Consider the following 23,217-nt stretch of genomic DNA (forward strand, 5'->3'; position numbering starts at 1 on the left):
AGATAATGATGAATTAAAATAAATATCTAATTGGGAGTGTTTGGTAACATGGGGTGTTTGGGTTGGAACCCAAGCCTATTCCATATAGGAATAGTGCAATTAAAATATTACTATAAAAGAAAAACTTTAGTTGAAAAAGGTTAAGTTTTTCATTCATCACTATTTCATTGAAAAGAAAGAAAAACACAGCCCCCAAATCTCTCTCCCACGCCAGTTTTGGTTTTGCCTATAATCAAATACATTTCATTTTTCTTGTTGTTTCTTAAGGCTAAGGAGTATCTAGCAAATCTCTCCTTAGTTCCTTGCAATTGTCTTCATGTGGACTTTATCGGTTCGATCCTACACTTGGGTCGGTGGCAAAATACATTCAGAGACAACTTGGAGAAGCCTCCAAACGTGCGTATGTTTCTTAAATCTTGAACTGATTTTTCTACATATTTGATTATTTTTGTATAAACTGTGATTTTTGTACCCGGATCTTGGTTCTAAGGAACGATCCATGTAGTTTATGTTTTTGTTTTCTGCTACGTAATTGGGTCGTTCACTAACCGAAGAGGACTAATGATATGTTCTTGGTTTATGAAGGGGAAGATGAGCTCACTGTAAGAGGATACAGTGATGCTAGTTTCCAAACAGACAAAGATGATTATCAATCGCAATCAGGGTTTGTACTTTGTCTCAATGGGGGTACAGTGAGCTAGAAAAGCTCCAAGCAAAGCACTATAACGGACTCTACAATGGAGGCTAAGTATATTGCATTGTCAGATGCAGCCAAGGAGCCAGTCTGGATTAAAAAGTTCGTTATTGAACTTGGTGTGGTTCCCACGATTGTTGATCCTATAGACATTTATTGTGACAACAATGGAGCAATTGCCCAAGCCAGGGAACCACAGTCTCATCAGAAGCCCAGACACATACTCAGACGATTCCATCTTATCAGAGAAATTGTTGAGAGGAAAGACGTGCAGATTAGTAAAGTGCATACTGACGACAATCTCGCAGATCCACTGACAAAGCCTCTATCACAGCAGAAGCATGAAAGGCACTTGAGATTATTTGGTATTAAATACATGAATGATTGGCTATAGTGCAAGTGAGAGATTGTTAGAGTAGTGCCCTAGAACCAATCAATTATTGTAGAATTGACTCTTTGTAATAATGTTCATTGATTAATAAAAGGCATTTTATTCCATATCGCGTAAATCATTATTATTGCAATATGTATTGATATATGTCCTTAGAATGGTAAAACCGCGATGAGTGTATCAAGTGTTTCAAATCTTGATAGTGAGAACCCTATGAGCACATATGGTGGTCATTCTAGAAACGTCTGTAGCCCTAGTATTATTCTGAAGTAAGGGCACAGATAATACGGTAAGGCTATCATAGTGTTGAACGACCCTGTCGAAAGGCAGTGACTGATCTCACTTGTCAAGGTTGTTTGGTGACAATCTAGTACAACACATAGGTGCTTGCTGTAGGCAAGTTCATTGGACTGACCCACTAGAGGATTCCATATGGATGGTAACCCTAGTGTCTATGAAACAAATCCTCTAACGAATGGTGGGTGCATGTGATCCTTAGACTTGAGATCACCAGAGCGCCTTGTGCACCGATTGGTGTAGTTTGACACTAGCCTAATGCAGTTCTATTCAGAGCTGTCAATATGGTAGTGATTGGCTACATCAAGGAGTGTATCAAGACTATAGTGGATAGACAGAGGATTCATCACTCCTGGGTACGGGAGAAGTTATCTCACGGCGCAATTCAGTAAATGGCAATGACACTAAAACTGTGGCCACAGTGGGATTGAGTTGTTGCTCTATCCAGTTTATAATACAGGTTATTGGTCCTGTAACTAAATACATAATATCGAGAATAACCGGAGGTTGACACTATTTCTATGCCCCGGTCTCGTCAAGATAACAGAGGATGAAAGGATCAAATTATACGGTAACCATATCATTGACAGGTAGCTACTTTGCTGAATCCGAATCTATCGAGTGGCCATAATGTCTTGCTAGGGGCCAATCTTGGTCTGTGTATTAGTGAGACGATTAATTGGTGTTAATCGCGATACTATACATTGCTGGTATGATGAGGAGTCTATGGGTCACACACATAGAAATAATTTAAAAGCGAGGAAGTTAGAAGGGCGTTTTCATGTTTTTAGGCGAAAGGGTATTTTGGTAATTTCATAGTGCAATTAAATTTGCTGAGGTCATAGCCTTTTTTTAATTTGTTAGAAAAATTAAATAATTGAAATTATGTTTAAATATGTGTTCGCATATATTTAAATAAATTATCATTATTGTTAAATATTAATATATTAAATATATATTAATTGATTTTAATTGAGATAATGATGAAATAAAATAAATATTTAATTGGGAGTGTTTGTAAATAAGGGGTGTTTGGGTTGGAGCCCAAGCCTATTCCATATGGGAATAGGGCAATTAAAATATTACTATAAAAGAAAAGTTTTAATTGTAAAAGGGAAGAGATGTTTTTTTCATTTTCACTCATTCATTGAAAAGGAGAAAAACACACAGCCCCAAAACATTCTCTCCCACGCCAGTTTTTTTTTTGATTGAAAATCAAATACTCTTCATTTCCTTCTTTGTTCTTAAGGCTAAAGAGGATCTAACAAATCCCTCTTTAGTTCCTTGCAATTATCTTCGTGTGGACTATGTCGGTTCAACCCTACACTTGGGTCAGTAGCAAAATACATTCAGAGACAACTTGTAGGAGCCTCCAAACGTGCGTATGATTTCTTAAACTCTAGATTAATTTTCTACAGATTCTTATTTTGATATAAACTGTAAATTTGTGCCCTGATCTTGGTTCTGTGGAACGATCCGTATTGTTAAAAGATTTTGTTTTCCGTTACGTAAATGGATCGCTTCCTAACAGGATCTTCAACAATACTTAGCAACACATGGTATCATTCATCAGACTACTTGTCCCAACACACCCCAACAAAATGTTATTGCTAAACGAAAAAATAGGCACTTATTAGAGGTCGTTCGTGTCTTATTAATAGAAGCTCACATACCGTTATCTTTTTGGGGAGAAACTCTTACTTCTGCAGCCTACCTAATCAATCGGGTACCATCTAGTTCCATTGGGTTCCAAAAACCTTTTCAGGCTCTTAGTAACGTAGTGAATGCTCCAACAGTCCCAAACTTACCGCCTCATGTTTTTGGCTATATCGCCTTGGTTTACCTCTATAAACATCAGCACAATAAGTTATTCCCTTGTGCATTGAAATGTGTTTTCGTTGGGTATGGTGTTCATCAAAAGAGGTATCGATGTTATCATCCTCCAACTCATCAAACGTTTGTGACGATGGATGTTGTCTTCCATGAAGAATTGATGTATTTTTCTGCTAAGTCTAAACTTCAGGGGGAGTATTGTCAAGAAGAAATTCAAACTCTTGACTATGTTGTTCAAGATGTGGGAGACTATGAGTCTCAGGCTAGACCTGTTGTTCGACAAGAAAATGAAGTGGATGATGAAGATGTGGAGGTGGTATCAAACCCGTTCGTAGAAACTTCTCAATCCGAGCCTCTCACTCCTGGTATGTCACAACCATCATTTGTTGAGAATGTTCCTGTTTTAGAGTTTGAACCAATTGAGTCTGAACCAATTAGGAAACAGTTACTACCACGGAGTATTAGAGGGATTCCTAAACCAACATACGAACCTGAGCTATCTAGTAAGGTCAAATACCCCATGAGCCATTATGTGTCTAACCATCGTCTGTCAGAATCAAATATGTCATTTGTGAATCAATTATCTACTGTATCTATTCCTAACAGTGTGCAGAAAGCCTTATCTGATCCAAAATGGAAAGTTGTAATGAATGAAGAGATGAAATCAGTACAGAAGAATGAGACTTGGGAACTCAGTGATCGTCCACCAAGAAAGAAGACTGTTGGATGTCGATGGGTTTACACTGTGAAGTATAAAGCTAATGGTACGATCGAATGATTTAAAGCCAGACTAGTAGCAAAAGGGTACACTCAAACTCATGGGATAGACTATACAGAGACATTTGCACCCGTAGCCAAAATCAACACAGTACGTGTCTTATTATCTTTGGCTGCAAATCTAGATTGGCCGTTACAGCAGTTTGATGTAAAGAATGTTTTCTTACATGGAATATTGTCTGAAGAGATCTATATGGATCCTCCACCAGGGTGTATTTTACCAGGGAAACATAGCCAAAAGGTATGTAAGTTAAAGAAGTCAATGTATGGGTTAAAACAATCTCCGAGGGCATGGTTTGGGAGGTTCACTAAGGCTATGAAGTCTTTTGGATACCATTAGAGCAATTCAGATCACACATTGTTCCTTAAAAAACAGCAAGGAAAGATCACTGCACTTATTGTATATGTGGATTATATGGTGGTGATAAGAAATGATCCAGAAGAAAGGAAGGCTCTGCAAAAGTACTTGTCAGAAGAATTCGAGATGAAAGACCTAGGTCCTTTGAAATATTTTCTCGGAATCGAAGTGTCTCAATCTTATAAAGGTATCTTTCTATCACAAAGAAAGTATGCCTAGGATGTATTGCAGGAAACTTGTATGTCAGCATGTCAACCAGCTGATACACCAATTGAAGAAGGTTTGAAATTGGGAGTCGAAGTTGATCAAGTTCCAGTTGACAAAGGGAGATACCAGCGACTTATGGGAAGATTGATGTACTTATCTCACACTAGGCCAGATCTTGCTTATGCATTGAGTGTAGTTAGTTAGTTAGTTCATGCACAATCCTAGAGAACAACATATGAATGCAGTCATGCATATCTTGAGGTATTTAAAACATGCTCTTGGAAAGGGAATCCTATTTACTAAAAATAAGGACTACCAAAATGTGAATGCATATACTGATGCTGATTAGGCCAGAGCAGTGGATGACAGGCGATCTACTTCTGGTTATTTCACTTTTGTAGCTGGTAATCCAGTCACGTGGAGAAGCAAAAAACAGAATGTTGTGGCACGCTCAAGCACCGAAGCAGAATTTAGAGGAATAGCACTTGGGATTTGTGAAGCTTTGTGGCTAAGATTTCTCCTGCAAGATTTGGGCTATCAACCTAATCAACCAATCCAGCTATATTTTGATAATAAAGTAGCATGTGATATTGCTCACAATCCAATTCAACATGATCGTACGAAACATGTTGAGGTAGATAGATTTTTCCTCAAAGAAAAACTAGATGAAAAGATTATTGAATTACCATGATTCGATCAGAGGATCAGCTGGCCGATATTCTTACCAAGGTTGTCTCCAAGCGTATTTTCTCATAAGTGTTAGACAAGTTGGGCATGTGTGACATCTACGCACCAAATTGAAATTTTCTGAATATTTCAGGAATATATTGTAATCTCTTAATTATGTTAGTCTTAGGATATTCATAATGTATTTGATATCCTATAATCTCCTAATTATGTTGGTATATTATATTGACATAATTAGGAGATTACGTAGAGTATATTCTATCTATAAAAACCTGTAATCATGAGTGTAAAGTAATGAATTGAAAACATACAATTCTTCAATTTCACAACAAAATGTAAAAACAAAAACAGTAGAGCTTATGGAGGGGAGCTCTTTACCTCTGATAGAATAAACTATCTTTTGAATACTGAAATTCTCAATGCCTTTTTTCTAGAGAATCAAGATTATTTATACAACTAAAAGCTAGTGAAAGATCACATGTTAGTTTGAAATATTCAAATTGCAACTGGTTCTCTCATGATCTCCTACAGGTGCAACAAATGAGAAAGCTATGGAGAAAAACTTGTGAAAAGATATCTTGAAAAGCTGGACTGTTAAATTTGTAAAAGACGCGTACATAATACTAATTCAAAGAATTGGAAATTTTGATTTTAATATAATTAGTTTGTATTAGTGAACTTATTAGCTCTTCCATTTTTTAAACTAATAAAGACTTAAAAATATATTTAAGAAACCTAATATCTAATAGCAAAAGGGTATAGTCAAAATGAAAATTTTGAAATATTTTTATATGCAAAAACAAACAACTTAACACCTATGAGACTATTAAAGCTACAAAAAATAAATAAATCTATCATTCGAATTTAACTATTCATTCATATTTAGTTTATAAAACAACCTTAGTAGAAACTGGCAAGGAGTATTAATGACCATTTCTTGTATTGGTGGGGACAACTGTAATTTTTTGAGTTACTGGAATTGTAGATCAATAGGTTACAAAGATTTTAATTTTCATTCTCTTGGTAAGACAGAATTAAATTGTCACCAAAACTGTCTTTTAAGTTTATATGTAGGTTGAGATATAGTCTCTTGATACCCCAAAAGACATTTGATCTATTTAATCAAACCATATCCAATAAATATATTATTTAACCAAAAAAAATGCTTTTGATTATTTGAAAGCATATGTCATTTTTTATGTATATAGAAATCAAATTATAAACTTCAATAATGTCTTCCTTACATCATTGTCTCCACAATAATCTCAATAATTTAATCACTTACATCATTTCAAATTTGAAATTTACAAAGTGTTTGACTATAAATTTCCTTCTTTTTTTTTTTTTCTTTTTTTTTTTTTTTTTGTCGCTTTCTTTATTCCCTGTTAAAGGGAAAATTCAAAAGTTTTTAAAAAATAAAATTGAAGAGTTATTTTTATCTCCAAAAAATAAAAGACCCAAGACAGCTAAATATTATTACTCCGCAAACCACACATAACATATCTAATCTTCCTTCTCTCTTCAATTTCTTCTCCTTCCTTTCTATCCTCCTTTCCATATACTCCTCATACCTTTTCTTTCCTTTCACTTCCCTCCCCCTTATATTTCCCCTTTTACCCTCAAATCCCCTGTCTAGAATTACCAAACTATCCTTCCCATTCAAATGCATTCCATCCATATCCTCCACCTGTAAACACACTTCGCTCACGTGCATCTGCCCTCCCTTGGTCCCACCGCACGTGACCACAATCCCACAATGCGACAACTCCCAACCCGACCCTTTTTGACCGCCCGATAAAATTGAACCAAACCGGATTTGTATTTCTCCACTTAGCCAGTGACGCTGTACGCTCACCGCCTTGTAACTCGATAAGTTCATCGCCCGAAGTCCAATCGGGTCGATCAAGATCCAGCTTAGCATAAAATCCTCTTCCAATTCTTGACACGTGTTATCAGTACCTGGGTACGGTATTCGGGTCGGAACCATATCTTTCGGGTCAAGTACGTCAACTCTAAACGGTGAGCACATGAACCACCCGCTCTCCGTCTCAGTTTCCACAACTTTACTGAAAACGAGCTCGTTGCGATGGTAAATATCAACGGCCGAGATTAACTCTGATGAACGGCAGTGATCATGGTTTGTGGTGGTGGTGATGTCGGGGTCGGGATTAGTGAAGGAATTAGAGAAGAAGGAGCGGGGGCCGTGAGGAGCGAAGGTGGAGATGAGTTGCTGTATACGTGGCGTGTCGGTGGAGGGCCACGTGGAATGGCAAATGTTTGTCCAGAGGGATTGTTTAGAGGTGAGGGAAGAGAGTTGGGAGGAGACGCAGGCGGCCGAGGCCAGAGTAGGGCCGTCTAAACGTGTTAAGATATGAGTTTCCAAGATGTCTGAATGGACGGCGGAGAGTGAACCATTGACGACGGAGGATGATGGTGGTGGTGCTTCAACGGAGGAAGCCATGTTGGGCTGACGGAGTCTTAACCTTTTGATGAGTTTTGACTTTGATTCAAAATGGTTTGGAGTCGGAAGTTTATATAGGAGTTGGAGTGAAAGAGGAGAGAGTTTATATGAAATGACGGTTTTGTAAATGACTTTTTGTTTGAAGTTAATTACAATCCTGTCATTCCCTTTTGTTCTTGTAAATTTGGTAGGAACCAATTAATTAACATTTATTATTTTTATACTATAATAAATAAATAAAAAATAATTAATTTGCTTAACAGTATAAAACTATTTAAAATATGTTTTTGTTATTAAAATCGAATCCAAATAGTATGATATAAATTTTATAATAATATGAATAATTTAAATTTGTTGGTAGGAAGAAGGTGAGTTGATTGTTATAACATGAAAGTTGAAACAAAGCCCAAAGGTGGTAGCTTATTCACAAAAAAAGGAGCTTGTGGCATTCTGGTAAATTTCAAACATTACATTAGCCTTAATGAAAAAAAAAAATTTAATAATCCATGGCATTTTGGTAATTATAAGAGTAACCAGGTTGGATTTAGGTAATTTTGAACGTTGATATAGTCCAAGGGACAAAGTAGAAACTACGTAGCGCTTGCTTTTATTTAAAATATTTGTGGTTTGAATAATTTAATACAATAATTATCATCATCTAAATATTTTAATCGCAATGCTATTTAAAAATAATTCATGGATTATGATTGATTTAATAGTATATATTTACATTCTGTCTATATAAACAATATATAAACCGGTGATGGGTTTACATCATTGTTCCAATATTAAATATATCTTAGAGTTAAATTAATATATCAATGCTTGGCTGAAAATGGACGGATAAGTTCAAATTTGGTATCACAAATTAGATGGATATTATAATTTTATTTTTAGTAAACGAATTAGTTGTCTAATTAGCAGTTGAGTGCCCGTGGATACAAATTGTCAAGCTTCTAAATTGGATTTTTTTTCTGGCAGTATTTTCTGTAGAAGCTTTATTATTAATTAATATTCAACTTGGTGGATCGTGCATGTACTAAACCATTACGTATTCAACACGGTTCAAGATCATATATTATAAATATAATCCCTTTAATTTTAGAGGTTTTATATAAATTTTAATTAAATAGATTCATATTTATTTGTATTAGTTTCTTAGATCAATCTAGATTTTAAAAAATCATATGTTATGCAAACAAGTTGTTTCTGTAGTTTTCTTAAATAGAAACTTGAACTCTTCATTAATAAAAGATAATCATTGTATGAGTTAACAGAATTTTGTTCAAAGTCCAAAAAAATAAATTAGTATTTATTAACGAGAGTTCTATCAGATTCTATTAAGTCTTGCAATAATTATCTTTTGAGCAAACAACTTTTCACACCCAAGGTTTGCCTTAATCACTTTTCCACCCAAAAAGTTTCAAAATACCACTTTTTCACCCAAAGTATATTCCGTTACTATCCAAAACTGATTCCGACGACGAAAATTCTCTCCGCCACCACCATTTGAACCTTTGGTATTCTCTCTATAAAATCCCTCTCATTGCGATACTTGATTTCTCGTCGAATTCTAGCCACCATAAAGCTAGGTTTTCCCATTTGCAGCTAATTTCCATCGGTCACCACCATTTAATCCACCGGTCTCCACTCTACAAAACCCCTCTTACCTTAGCTCCTAAAAACTCACCGAACATCAGCTGAGAAAATGAAGTATATTTTGGGTATTAACGAAATATAAACTTTAGTTGAGAAAGTGGTATTTTGAAAAAAAAAAAATTGGGTTGAAAAATGTCATTAAGGCAAACCTTGGGCGGCCAAAATCGTTTACTCTTATCTTTTACTAAGAGGACATCAAGTTATGCACTTATGAGTTTTCAACAATATAAATTTAGTATTTATTCAACAATTTTCTCATTATTAATTAGATATATTTAAAAGAAAGTTAATAAATTAGATTTAAACCATCATAATCATGCTAATATAAATTAGTATAATATAACTTGAAGAAGCTTTAGCATAATACAGAGAGCTATAGATTCCCAAAGAATGTGTTATTTATAAATAAAATAACAAATTGACTAATTGATCCAAAATTATGTATCACAACACTTGCTGTTGCCGGCTTTGAAGTAAGTAGATAATTAATTGTAATTTTGGGACAATTAATTGTAATTAGGAGTCACTTGTGGAAAATGACTCAAATGCATGGGCATCCAAAAAGGGTATCAGAAATAGTCAATTATATTAATTCATAATTAAGCTAATTAAGATACTTAATCAGACCATTAAAAATGATGCTTAAATGACTTTTCATATATGCATGGACTACATTTCACTGGTGGTCCGTGTTAATATTAAAATAAAATTTCATTTGATGTAAGTGATATTGATGTTTAGCTAATTTTCAATTTCAAGGATTAGGGCTTTGATGTTAACATAAATATTTGTTTAAATGAAGCAACTACCAAAATATATTAACAATAATATTCTTTTTCAAAGTTCATATCTCCCATGATGTAATCCAAAGTTTTAATTAAAATTAATTTCATATTTTATATCATTTGCCATACTAAATAATTAAGGTGTTTAAAATCTAAACACGCCAATATATTCAATCAAATTAGATTAAGTAATACCCCACACATAAACACTTGATTAAAATTAAATTAGATAGATTGAAATGGGTTTATTTGATTTTAATATAGAATTGGATTGAATTGAATTTTAAGCAATGAATTAAATTAAGAGTAAACGACTTTTCCTACCCAAGGTTTGTCTTATGACACTTTCCCACAAAAAAAAGTTTCAAAATACTATTTTTCCTCTTAAAGTTTATATTATATTAATACCCAAAATACACTACACTTTCTCAGTTAGTGTTCAGCAAGTTATCAAGAGCCAAAGAAAGAATAGTTTTGTAAAGTGAAAGCTGGTGGATGGAATAGTGGTAACCGATTGAATATTCACCGCTGAAATCAGATAAAAACAAAAAAAAAACCCTACCTTTGTGGTGGTCATTAATTGATGAGAAATCAGATATCGGAGTGAGAAGGTTTTATAGAGAGGAGATCAGAGATTCAAATGGTGGTGATTGAGAGAAATTTTACCTGATTTTGGGTAATAATAGAATATAAACTTTGGGTGGAAAAATATCATTAAGGTAAACGTTAGTGGGAAAATGTCGTTTACTCTTCAATTAATGGATTAACATAAATTGGGATGTGCGAGTTGACCAAATTAAAACGAGTAATTAAGCTGTCATTTATTAGAATTACACCTAATTAATAGTTGCATTGTTGAATCCAGGCATTTTTTTTAGTGTAACTGACCAACCATAGCTGTAGCTCAACTGGTTTTGCATTGTGTCAAAATAATTTAAAATATTTCTTTGGGGCAGCTAGAATCGTCTGACAAAATATATATCTATTTGTTACTAAAAAAATCTAATCTAGAGTTAAATTTTTGTTTAGAGATTTGGAGTTTTCTACCTAATTTAGATTTAGAATCTTCTTTTTTAATATTTATTTTCAATCTTATAACAATTTATAGTTTAATATACAGCATTAATTTATAATATAGAATTATAATACTTTATAAAATTTGTATTGGCTCGATAAATTTACTAAAACAATATAATCAAGAAATAGACAGACAAAAAAAAAAAAATTAATTTATAAAATTTATCTTCAAGTGTCTCAATTGTTGTTCATGAGACACTTGAAAAAGCACATTGTTTTTATTGTAAATAATCAAAAATGTTTAGTTTCAAATACTAATTAAGAGGAAGGTAAAAGGTCAACTACAATCGATGAACTTTAGTTTTCACATTTTAATAATTTTGGTGATTGATGCATTTATAATTCTTGATTTTAATTGTGTTTTGAGTTACTCATTTAATTAAAGTTTTACACATGCAAGCAATATAGATTAATCATCCTCTTCAAGTTATAATTCTTTCATTAATTAATCATAATTTCATAAAACTGATTTATGATTACCTTAAAAAAAGCATTATATATATATATATATAAATTTTTTTTGACAAATACAGTTTACAAAGAAACTGAATCCCAACCACATCCCGCCTCCTAAAGTTCCGTCACAAGGAAGATTCGAACCTAGGAGGTTGCCACGGCTAAATCAACTTCCTCTCACTAGACCAATGATTATTTTTTTCCATTAATACACACACACACAAATAAAAAAAGGTTTTCATTTTGTTTTTCAAATAAGTATTAATATATTTATCTCCGAGTTATAATTCAGAATATTAATTAATTATATTAAACCGATGATGATAACTTGAAAAACTTTAGACAAAATAGGATAATATCTATTTATCAAAGTACACATATTTTTTTTTTAAAATTATTTTTCTCATTAATTCTGAAAAATGACTTTCATTGTATTTTTCAAATAAGTATTAATATATGTATTTAGGGGTGATATTATGAGGATATAATGTTTTTAATATTTTATTATCGAAGCGGATGAGTTTAATACTAATAGATCTCAAAATCATGTACATGAAATAAACCCTTGATAGACTATTATCTTTTGATTGATAAATGTGTCCCTTTATTGATATAAATAAAACTTGTGTTTTTTTCTTTACTTATTTTCAAAAAAAAAAAAAAAAAAAATGTCCTTCAATTAATAATAACCCTAAAAAAAATCATTGTTTAGACGAGGAACTTTCAAAATGCAAATCCTTTCATGAATTTCAAGAGTAGTTATAATGGTAGGACTAATTAATTTTATTACTATAAGAAGGTTATAACTTAATAGAGGTGTAGTTAAAAAAATTTCTTATTTCATAATTCATGTTTTAGTAGTACAATATTAGGTTTTCAATTCATGTTTTAATAATATTAGGGTTTCAATTGCTTACTTTTGAAACGGATAGAAGATTGTGCTTTGAAACCAACACAGATAACTGTCATTCATGGAATTGTGAAACCACAGACAATTGCCAATCGTTTTAAGCATTACAAAATTAAGACCCCCAATGTCGATGAATTGCAAGTTACAAATGAAGTGAATGAGGAGAATCAAAGAGTCATTGTAGAATTGAGTGATCAGATTCGACAGCTTCACTACACTAATCGAATGAATATTAATGTCTTCCTTAATCATCCAAATGAGTAACAAGTCATGTATACTTTAATAAAAGAAGAAATAATTTCTACAATTAAACTAGAAGAGAAAGGAAATAATTATGAGGATGATAGTATGAAAATACAAAAAATTTCATGTTAAGAAGCTCTAAACATGTTTGAGAAGCTAGAAATGTTTTGGCTTTAACAAGAAAATGTTCATGCTAGCGAGTAATATACCCGTAAGTTAAAAGATATGATAACAACTCTAAAGCATAGATTATTATCCCAAACAACTTCAGATAAATATTTTATTTCATCTTAAACCTTAAATGTAACATACCATTTTTTTTTTTTTTTTGTTGTTGTTGCAATATATAGATAATTATTACTATGTAGAGGCAACTTTCCTTAAAACGGAAATTAGAAAAATTATAACTTATTACAATGTTTAATTTATTCTTATTTATAACTATCCCAAATTGGGAATATAATTTTTTATGACTATGTAGAGTTTATTCCTATATAGAGAGGCATTCGGATTTTTAAATTTTAAAAGAAATTTTAGCCTTTTATTTTCTATATTGTAATAAAAAAAAAAAAAAAAAAGAGTTAATGACATTAATCTCCGCAAGGTATGATAAAATAATAAAAATCTCTTCGAGATTTCCAAAATAACACAAATTCTTTAGTCATTAAGTTTTAAGTATTAAAAAAAAAGACAATAAGAAGACAATTTGGTAATACTTACTAAATCATAACAGCGTAAATGTTAACGACATACTAACAGTTTATTAACAGCAAATAAAATTTTGTTATTCTAGAAACTCTGGAAAAATATTTGTTACTATATTATACATTATGTGAGTCTATATATATATATATAATGTTTTTGAGTTTCAATAATTTCATAAAATTCAGAATATAAACTTGAGAAATATAACATTATTCAAAAAATTTAAATTGAAAGTTCTTGACACAACATAAAGTGTGCTGGTAACATTTTTTTTTTTCTATAATCTCTGTTGGCTACTGGCTGTGTATTGATTATTGTGAAAAATAACAAAAGCCTTTTAATACAATTTTGTGGAGTAAAAAACCTAATTCCAAAAAAATATGATAATCACAATAATATACAATAATGTTTTTTTTTTTTCCTTTTTTTTTCATGACATATAATTATAACACTTATTATACGAAATATTATAAAAATATGAAACATGCTACTACAAAATAAGATTTTATTTTAGTAATGTTATCGAAATTCTATATATAATAATTTAGTGTTCTCTCATAATTAAAAGGATTTACATGTATGATTAGGATATATAAAAGAAGGTTCGGTAATACCACCTTTTTGATACAAAATATAACATAATTTTTTAGCGATTAAATTAAGAACTTTGGGTGGTTGAGAACTTGAGATTCAATAAAACTTGTATAATTAGTACACTTTGGAAATACCATAATTAAGATGTAATCTCAAATATTTAAATACTTTAGTCTAATAGCTCAAAAATTGTGTCAAAACTTATTTAAAAGAGAGAAGGGCTCCCGATCCAAACCCATATTTAATATTTTACCATTACTCATTATTTATTTATTTAACTTAAGCCTTCTGGATTTTACATTTATTTTTATGTTCGTTTGTTTTTTTTCCTAACCTGCCCCCTTGTTTCTTTTGGAGAATAAAAGGTCAATTGTGCTGCACCTAATATTTTTGATGTTTTGCTTTTTGTCAATATAAATTTGCTTGTACTTATTGACTTTACTTTCAGTGAGACCAAATAGTGGTTCTAGCAGGCCATATTGTGACATGGGCTGAAAAGGGCGGCGCATATTAGAAATAATAGGATTAAAAAAATATTATTGTAGACTATTCTTTATCATTCTTTGACTATTAGGTTTGTGAGTGTTTTTTAAACAGCACTTTCACTTAAATATATATTCATAAATAAAATTAAGAATGTGATTTTTAAGCAAAGCCTAAATGGTATTTTGTAAATAAAAAGCACACTGAATACCTTTTTTATCTTAAAAGTTTTATTTTTTTAATTAAATATTATTCATGATATGAGTCAAGTTCTCGTGCTTTGAAAAAAGATTAAAGTTTCTACAATTTATTTATCTTTAATTCAATAGTTTAATGCTGATATTTAATGTTACTTTTGACTTCAATCTTTATTTATTGGATTTAAAGAAAATAGATCAGGGGTGCTGTTGGTTACAGGTTATCCTCATTACACTAATAATGTTATCTTATATTATTGACATTATCATATTTTGTTGTTCAATAATAAAAGATTTTGGTAATCTTCCAATATTAATAGTAATCATGACAAGGGCAAATCCATCCTCTTTGACCTACCCTCATATATATATATATATATAATTACTAATATATAGCCCATAGAAAATTGTTATTAATATATATATATCCAAGTCTACCCTGAGATTTTCTTGAAAATGAGAACTATTATACATATATCCAGACCCACAAAAAACTTGCTATTATTATATATATTCCAAGTTTACATCATATTAAAAGTTTAAAACTATCTCCACTCTTCTTCTCTACGACTCCATTTGTTTTTTATGATTTTATCCCTAGAATTTTTGACTCTTTCATCCTCTCTTTCTCTTTCTCATGTTATTCGCTCTTAAAACTTTTGAAGACTAAAATTGTTGAAGCTTTCATATTCAAGGTGCTACAATTAGCTCCGTTTTCTATTTTATCAATTTTAGATATGTGTATTGCTTATTTCAATTTAGTTTATTTTAGGGTTGAATCATGCTTGTTTTTTTTGTTCTAATTTGAGGGAAACATACATGGATCTTGTGAGTTTAGTTTGTGTTTTGTGTCTAAGAATCTTTCTGTTGTCTCAAATTAAAACCTTAACTATTTTAAAGGACGTTATTCTTCACCCTTCATCCATCACTTTTCTACATTTTAAACGTCACCATTAAGTTGCTCAAAATTATTAAAGAAAAATGAGTTACTATCTATGCTTATACCAAGAAAATTCCCCTTTTTTTTTTGTTTTTTTTTTTAATTAATTCGTATTAAAAGTTAACGTAACGTTAACTTGATTTAAGTTTTTGTTGACTTTAGCTTAGGCTAGGTCTAATGAAAGTCATGAAAATTTATATTATAATCTTTAGAAACCCCTCCGGCCCCCCCCCCCCCCCCCCCCCACCCCCCAACAAAAAAAAAAACAAAAAAATAATAATAATAAATAAGTAAAAGAAGGTTTCGCTCAAGGTTTACTAAACACATTTACTCAAAAATTTGCTTCTTATAGATTTATTCAAGTAAGAAAGCATTATGTTATTGCATTCTTTTCTTTCAGGTTCTTGATATTATATTATTTTCTTTGCTTAAGATTTGATGATTTTTTAAAGTTTTCACTTATTGTTTGGCATATAATGGCGGAGCCGTGGAAGCCCCCCTTGGGCAAAAATCTTAGGTCTGCCATGATCACGGTAGATTATATAGGTGGTAATCTAAATATTACCCCTTTCTTAGGTATTATAAGATTACTTGGTAATCTTAATTTTATTACAATTTTACTCCTAATTAATAAAAATTTTGTACAGTAATGCCCTTGTTCCGAAAACAATTTTATAAGAATATTCATGGATTGTTTTATCCTTATACACAAAATTTTTAGGACATTATTATCCTTGCACTTCCACCGAATTACCCATGACAGATGACCATATTTGGCCACCATTGCTGAACGTTGACGACCACAGCCGGAACAGCGCACGACTGGTCGGTCATGCGTCGTTTAGGCCACTACCGACAATGGTGGCCAGCGGCCGACAATGGCTTAGGTGGGTGAGGGTGATTTTGTTAAAATTTAAACTTTTATTGTAGCTGGGGTGTTTTAGCAAAATTTCAAATGTAGGGGGTTAAAAAAATAGTTCAAATAATAATAATAACAACATTTCCTGAACCAAAAACATCCTAAGGGTTAAGAGTTTATGCCCCATTTGATTAAGTTATAAAATTTAAATCTATTAAATAAATATAAAATGTTTATAACCATTTGAAATGTTTTTTTATATTAAAGTAGAGATAACAATAGACTACCTGAAGAGGGCGTTTAGATTATATAATGTTTTATTATATGGGTATATTATATTAACGGAAAGAAAGATTACTTTGAAGATTTCTAGGAATGTTTAGAAAATGTGTTTGTTTAGGAGGATAAATGGGTGGATATGTTATATAGATTACTAAATTGCCCTCCTTTTTAAATATTAATTTAATAGTATTTTTTTTTAATTATTTTTTGAATCATTTCTTTTAACCTCCTATATTTGAAATTTTGCTAAAACACCCTAGTCATATAAAACTTTAATTTATAGCAAAATCACCCTCAACAACCCCAAGCCATTGCCGACAACTAGCCACCACCGCCGGCTACCGCTGACAGTAGACGGAATGGTGCACGACTAGCCGTATATGGCCAGCCGTGTGCCGGCAAAGCCGAAAATGGCCATGGATCACAAATCCATAGCAAAAAACAACCAAATATATGGCCACTTCACGGCTAAAGATGTGGCCGTGAAACGACCACAGATCTGGTCATGAAAAGGCCAGATCTTTGGCCATGAAATGGCCGTTTTCTGGCTATGGATTTGTGATCTACCTGTATGGAAGGAGGGTCTGATCCCGTGAGATTGAGGCCACTAACGATCTGCTACACCTGCACATATAGAGAAACAAACGTGAAGCGACGGAAAACACCGGGGTGGTGTTTGCCATAGGCACTCCGACGCTCAAGTCAACAAGGCTGAAACAGGCTAATTTAGTGAGGGCTAGGGAGTAGGGAGATTACCAGAATTCTAGTCGAGGACTGTGACTACGGCTGTGATCTGAAGTTCTCAAGCAGGAACTCTGGGGTCTGAAGGTGTAGTGTAATCCCCTTATGAGAGGGCTAACCTCTGTTTAAATAGTGACTGTCTAGTCTCCCAATCCTGGTGGGATTGGGAGTTCTGTAGTAATCCGCTTCCTCCATGGATATATCCATTGCCCCTATTATCTTGGCACGAAAGGGAGTCCAAGTATGACTCTAACGCGGACCTTGGAAGAGTTGGGATTGTAGTGGACTACTTTGTCAGTGTTTGAGTAGGAGTATGATCCATAGGCGACCATGGGCTCTGAACTTGATTGTGGGCTCGAGAGATGTACTAGGATTGGGAGGCCTGGATCCAGATGGTTTGGGCCGACTATACTTCATACCGTATGGGCCTCATCTGGGGAATTCTGGCTCGGGCTACGTCGGGACTGGGCCTAGGTTTTCCTCTTTAACAGAAATGTTATCCTATTTGGGCCGAGGACAATTTTTGGCCCTAACAGTTTGCCCCACACTCTCTGAGTTAAGGAGTGTTTAACTTAGAGAGCAAGCATTGCCTGAGGCATGTTCGGTTGGCCTTTGTGGTCAACAGATTAGCCGCGTGGTCGTGCCCGCAATTGGGTCAATTTTTCGATATGATTGTTCTATCATATGGGGGGCGACTCGTGGTCGTGCTCAGTGCCCTTATCCGAGTCAAGGCGTTTGATCAATCCAATTGGATTCCATCGATCGGTGTTTGGGGCCAAATGGACGAACAATCCAGCACACACGTACTGGCTCAGGGTGTCCGATCGGGTACAGAGTGAAGGTCTATTGAAAGTCCATTCGCTCGGTCCGCATGGCCGAATGGGTGATTGAATGAGTCTGAAGCTGTGCTTAGCCAGTGCTGCCAGCCGAGTGGGTTACATTAGTCTCTGCTTGGTTACGACGCTTTTGGGATTGGTCGAGTCCGAGCCAGCCATTTAGTGTAGTTGCTCGTTCGGTTGGGGTGACCGAGTGGTGAAGCTTACGCTTAGTTGAGGTGTTTTGGTGTGCTCCTAGGTAACTAAGGCGGGGTGGCTAGGTACAGTGATGTCAATCCCACTCGGTAGGGCAACCCGAACGAATGGTTGCACCCTAGGGATCAAGTGTGGCTGGCTTGAACATATTTTGACACGTGTACGACTGGGATACCCTCTAAACTTGGGCGGGAAAATTAAAAACTCTCGACTTTCGATGTCCATTCATGTGGTGACACGTGTCACCTGACAGCTTTTACTGATAAAATGTCTAGGTTTGCGACTGTTCGTTTCATCGGTCATTTTTCTCTCCTCTTCGCATTTTCCTTTTTCTCTGGAACCTAGGTTTTTGTCCCTGCTTCGAAGGATATTTCAAGATTAGGCCATTTTCACGGTAAAAATTCCTCCACCTTTGCTTTTTCTGTTTTCTTCATGTTTGTGCACTGTTTTTTGGGAGGTTGAGTGGTGTTTTGGGAAGATTTGGGCTTGTTTTTAGGGTAGTTTGATGCTGATTTAGGAGGCAAACAAGAAGGTTTTTTCTTTCGTTTTGGTGTAGACCTACTAGGCTTTGGTTAGATTTAGGGCGATTTGAGTTTCCGATGGGGCGATTTTATGGCTTAATTTGGTTTTTCTGGAACATTTGGGAGTGATTTGAGCGAAGGTGGCTGGATTTTGGAGCTTTGGAGTTTTCTTTAGGGTTTTGGAAAACGAAGGAAGACGAAAATGAGTTTTGGGGGATCTCGGCTTGGCTCGTCTCGGTTTTCCCGACTGAGTCAAGTAGGTAAGGTTTAGTTTACAATAGTTAAAAATTAGGAGATGCAGGTCGCTCGATTGTACCGACCTAGTGGTTGGGCAATTATAGGGAGAGCAAGGCTCATTAAATGCTCGATCGTTCAGGACGAGCGAGTTGATACACGACTGTCATATTTTCCTAGAGCAGCTAGTAGTTTAGGGTGAGTGAAACTGTGCAAAAAGTGAGGCTCTGAATTAGAGTCGGTCGGTTGGGGCAAGCGTGTGCTAGTTAGAGCTGAATCTAGGACCAGGTCGGTCAGTTGCGAGGATCGAACAAGATTCTAACTTGGGTTGCGAAAGTTGAGGCAAGGTGCGTTTACGGGGATAGGCTGATCAGGGCCGAAGGACGTGTGGTAGGTTAAAAGGGGCTCTTACGGTGTTGCTCGGTCGGTGGTATAGGGTAAGTAGTGGTGTGACACTTAGGATTTTGGATTTTGGTTTGTGGGATTAAATCGGTCGGTTGGGTAGGACGAATAGGTTGACATGTCAGATTCAGAGTCGAGTAGCTCGAGTGGGGCTAGGGCAGATGTTGGGAATGAGTAAGAACGTGCCCTTACCATAGTGATAATGCTCGAGGGGGGGCGTTCCGATTGGTGTACTGATCGGTGTTAGTGTAGCTGCCCCAGGGACGAGTATTGCTGGTCCGAGTGTTTCGGTCGGGCATGAGGGAAGTGGGGAAGACTCCGAAGAAGCTGGTAGTTCATCCTCGTCCAGTAGTAGCTTTGAGGAAGAGCCGAGTCAACAGGGCAGTGGGATTTTGAGTAGGGATTATCCGCCCATGCTTAAGGATAGCGACGTGTGGTGGATCCGAACTATGTATCACATTTCGGGTTTGGTTGAGATTCGAGTGCCATGGTCATACGAGCGGGTTGATTGGGAGGCAAAAGGCTGCGTGAGTATTTATGAGAAGTGGTTTCACGACGGGCTGAGGTTGCCTATTCCTCGCCTCGTCTGGGAGGTGCTGAACCACTTCATCATTGCCCCATCATAGATCATGCCGAACGGTTGGAGGTTGCTTATGGCTCTGGAGGACCTCTGTGTGCAGAACCAAGTGATGTTTGGGCTGCACAAGCTGCCGTACTCGTATTTTTTGAAGGAAAACTAAAAGAAGGGTCAATATCTGATCAACCTCAGGCATGATCGGTCTCATCTGGTGACCGACCTCGTATTGGTGAGTCGTATTGGTGGAGACCAACCTCAGGACCAGCCATTTTTGGGCCGGAGTAGAGGCGATTCAGCGAGGTACTCCCTTCCATTCGTTGAAGCAGACTTAGGATGTGCTTCTGACTCAGTACTACAATTATACCACTTATGGTGAGTCCAGGCTGAACCCACTAACCGCTGGAGAGTTTGCGCTTGCAGAGAGATTGATGAAGAAGCTGACAGTCCCCAGTACGAGCCAGTCCATCGCCCGACGTTAGGAAAAGAGGAAGAGGGAATCCTCAGCCAGAGAGGACATAAGAGCGGAGGATGTGGTGGCGACACCGTCGAGCCGTCAGCCCGCTGCCGGAACCGGGTCATCCCAGATAGCAATCTTGGATTAAAAGACTGAGATGTTCACCTTCCATATTCCGGCTTCCGTGTTGACCTACTTTGACGCAGCTTCTATGAGCAAATTGGCTGACTCCTTCCTGTTCCTGGCAGACGAGACCCGTTTGAACCAGATGGGGGTAGTCGCGGCCGCTGACTGGGGGGGTATCCCGTGTTTTTCAGGTAGGGCAGGAGTTTTATTTTATTTTGTTTATCACGGTTTGTACTGATGACAATGTTTTGTTGTACAGGCATTTACGGGCAGTTTGCATCTGAGGAAGTCCGTAGTGGCGCAGGAGAAGAGGATACAGGATGTGTCCAAGGCGAACACCAGTTTGCGCCAAAGGGAGGCGACAGCCCAGAAGGCCGAGCAGGAAAGCCAGCAACGTCTGAAGACGGCCGAGGGTGAGTTGGAGAGGCTGAGAAGAGAGTTAACCGAGAAGACTACAGAGGTTGAGTCCCTCAAGGAGCAGTGCCTCACCATTGCTGAAGATGCCATTATTAGGGCCCGGAGGGAGCTCATGCTCGAGTATAAGGTCGGGAACACTTCCCACTGGAATCTGGATGAGGACATCCAACTCATGTAGGAGATGCTAGAAGAGGGGGCTAAGCATACGGAGGAGCAGATTGATGAACTGGTGCTCGATTTTGCTAGTCGGTCAGGACCATCGGTTACTAGGGATGTGAACGACCAGGCTGCAGGGACGGGTACTGGTGCTGGCGATGGGGTGACCGAGCGGAGATAGGAAAGATGACTCGCATCAATGACACTTAGCTTTATTTCTGCTTTGCTCATGTATTTTGGGGCTTGCGATGCCCTTTCTTAGCGTGTGTGCCCTTTATTGTATTTCTGAACTAAGCTGCTTGAGGTTGTTTAGATGTTAATACTTTTTGTTCTGTTTTTGATGCTTTCCTGATGGGTGAATGAGTTGTTGATTGCTTCTTTGTTCGTAGATGCACTAGGGGTTGAACTCTTATGCTTGTGTTGTGATTTTGGTACGGCCTAGTGGCTAAGTCATGTAGACTCTCTGCTAGGCAAGGTCGATGACTTGTCGATTTTGAGGTGTAAGAACCCTTCACTCGGTCTGGCCGATTGAGTATGTAGCTTCATGAACCGGGCAGGGCCGATCGAAGGTGTAAATCTATGGATCGACCAGGGTCGATCTGAAGGTGTAAATCCATGGATCAGCAGGGCCGATCCGATGGTGTAAATCCGTGGATCGACAGGGCCAATCTGGAGGTGTAGATCCATGGATTGAGCAGGGTCAATCCAAAGGTGTAAATCCGTGGATCGGGCAGGGCTGATCCGAAGGTGTAGATCCATGGATTGAGCAGGGTCAATCCAAAGGTGTAAATCCATGGATCGAGCAAGGTCAATCCAAATGTGTAAATCCGTGGATCGGACAGGGCTTATCTGAAGGTATAGATCCGTGGATTAAGTAGGGTCGATCCGAAGGTGTAAATCCGTGGATCAAGCAGGGTCGATCTGAAGGTGTAAATCCATGGATCGAGCAGGGTCGATCCGAAGGTATAAATCCGTGGATCGAGCAGGGCTGATCTGAAGGTGTAGATCCGTGGATTGAGCAGGGTCAATCCGAAGGTGTCAATCCGTGGATCAGGCAGGGTCGATCCGAAGGTGTAGATTCGTGGATCAGGCAGGGCCGATCTGAAGGTGTAGATCCGTGGATTGAGCAGGGTCGATCCAAAGGTATAATTTCGTGGATCAAGCAAGGTCGATCCGAAGGTGTAATTCTGTGGATCGAGCAGGGTCGATCTGAAGGTGTAAATTTTTTGAATAATACTTCATTAACTTTGGGCCATGAGGCCGACTGTCTATAAGGAGGTGGATAGACCCACTCATCCCTTTCAAATAAAAATAAAAGAAAAACAAACAAATAGAACAAGTTCACCTAAAAATAGTAGCGTTTGAGGTGGACGGCATTCCAGCTGTTGCTGATGTCTTTACCTTTGGGGGTCTGGAGTCGGTAAGCGCCTTTCCCTACTTCTTTGGTGATCTTGTAAGGACCTTCCCAGGTGGGGCCGAGCTTGCTAGAGTTGATCTCCTTGGTGTTTTGGAAGACCTTACAGAGGACCCAGTTGCCTATTTTGAAAGTTTGGATCCTCACTTTGCGGTTATAGTGCTGGACGGCCTACTACTGGTAGACAGCATTACGGATGCTTGCTTGCTCGCGTAGCTCATCGATAGTGTCTAAGTTCTGGCAAAGGTT

At 36.1% G+C, this 23,217-nt stretch overlaps 1 protein-coding gene across 1 annotated transcript; it reads right to left on the bottom strand.

Annotated features, from left to right (window-relative positions):
- Nucleotides 1–6,584: 6,584 nt before the first annotated feature.
- On the bottom strand, nt 6,585–7,823 carry LOC116109965 (probable F-box protein At2g36090). The gene has a single exon (XM_031396209.1). The coding sequence runs from the start codon at nt 7,703–7,705 to the stop codon at nt 6,680–6,682; it is 1,026 nt and encodes a 341-aa protein (XP_031252069.1). The 5' UTR covers nt 7,706–7,823; the 3' UTR covers nt 6,585–6,679.
- Nucleotides 7,824–23,217: the final 15,394 nt, after the last annotated feature.

The sequence above is a fragment of the Pistacia vera genome, unplaced genomic scaffold, assembly GCF_008641045.1.
Source record: "Pistacia vera cultivar Batoury unplaced genomic scaffold, PisVer_v2 Contig591, whole genome shotgun sequence".
Lineage (NCBI taxonomy): Eukaryota > Viridiplantae > Streptophyta > Magnoliopsida > Sapindales > Anacardiaceae > Pistacia > Pistacia vera.

What these genes read in the sequence shown, in the direction of transcription:
- LOC116109965 (XM_031396209.1), bottom strand. Translation starts at nt 7,705, where the DNA reads ATGGCTTCCTCCGTTGAAGCACCACCACCATCATCCTCCGTCGTCAAT.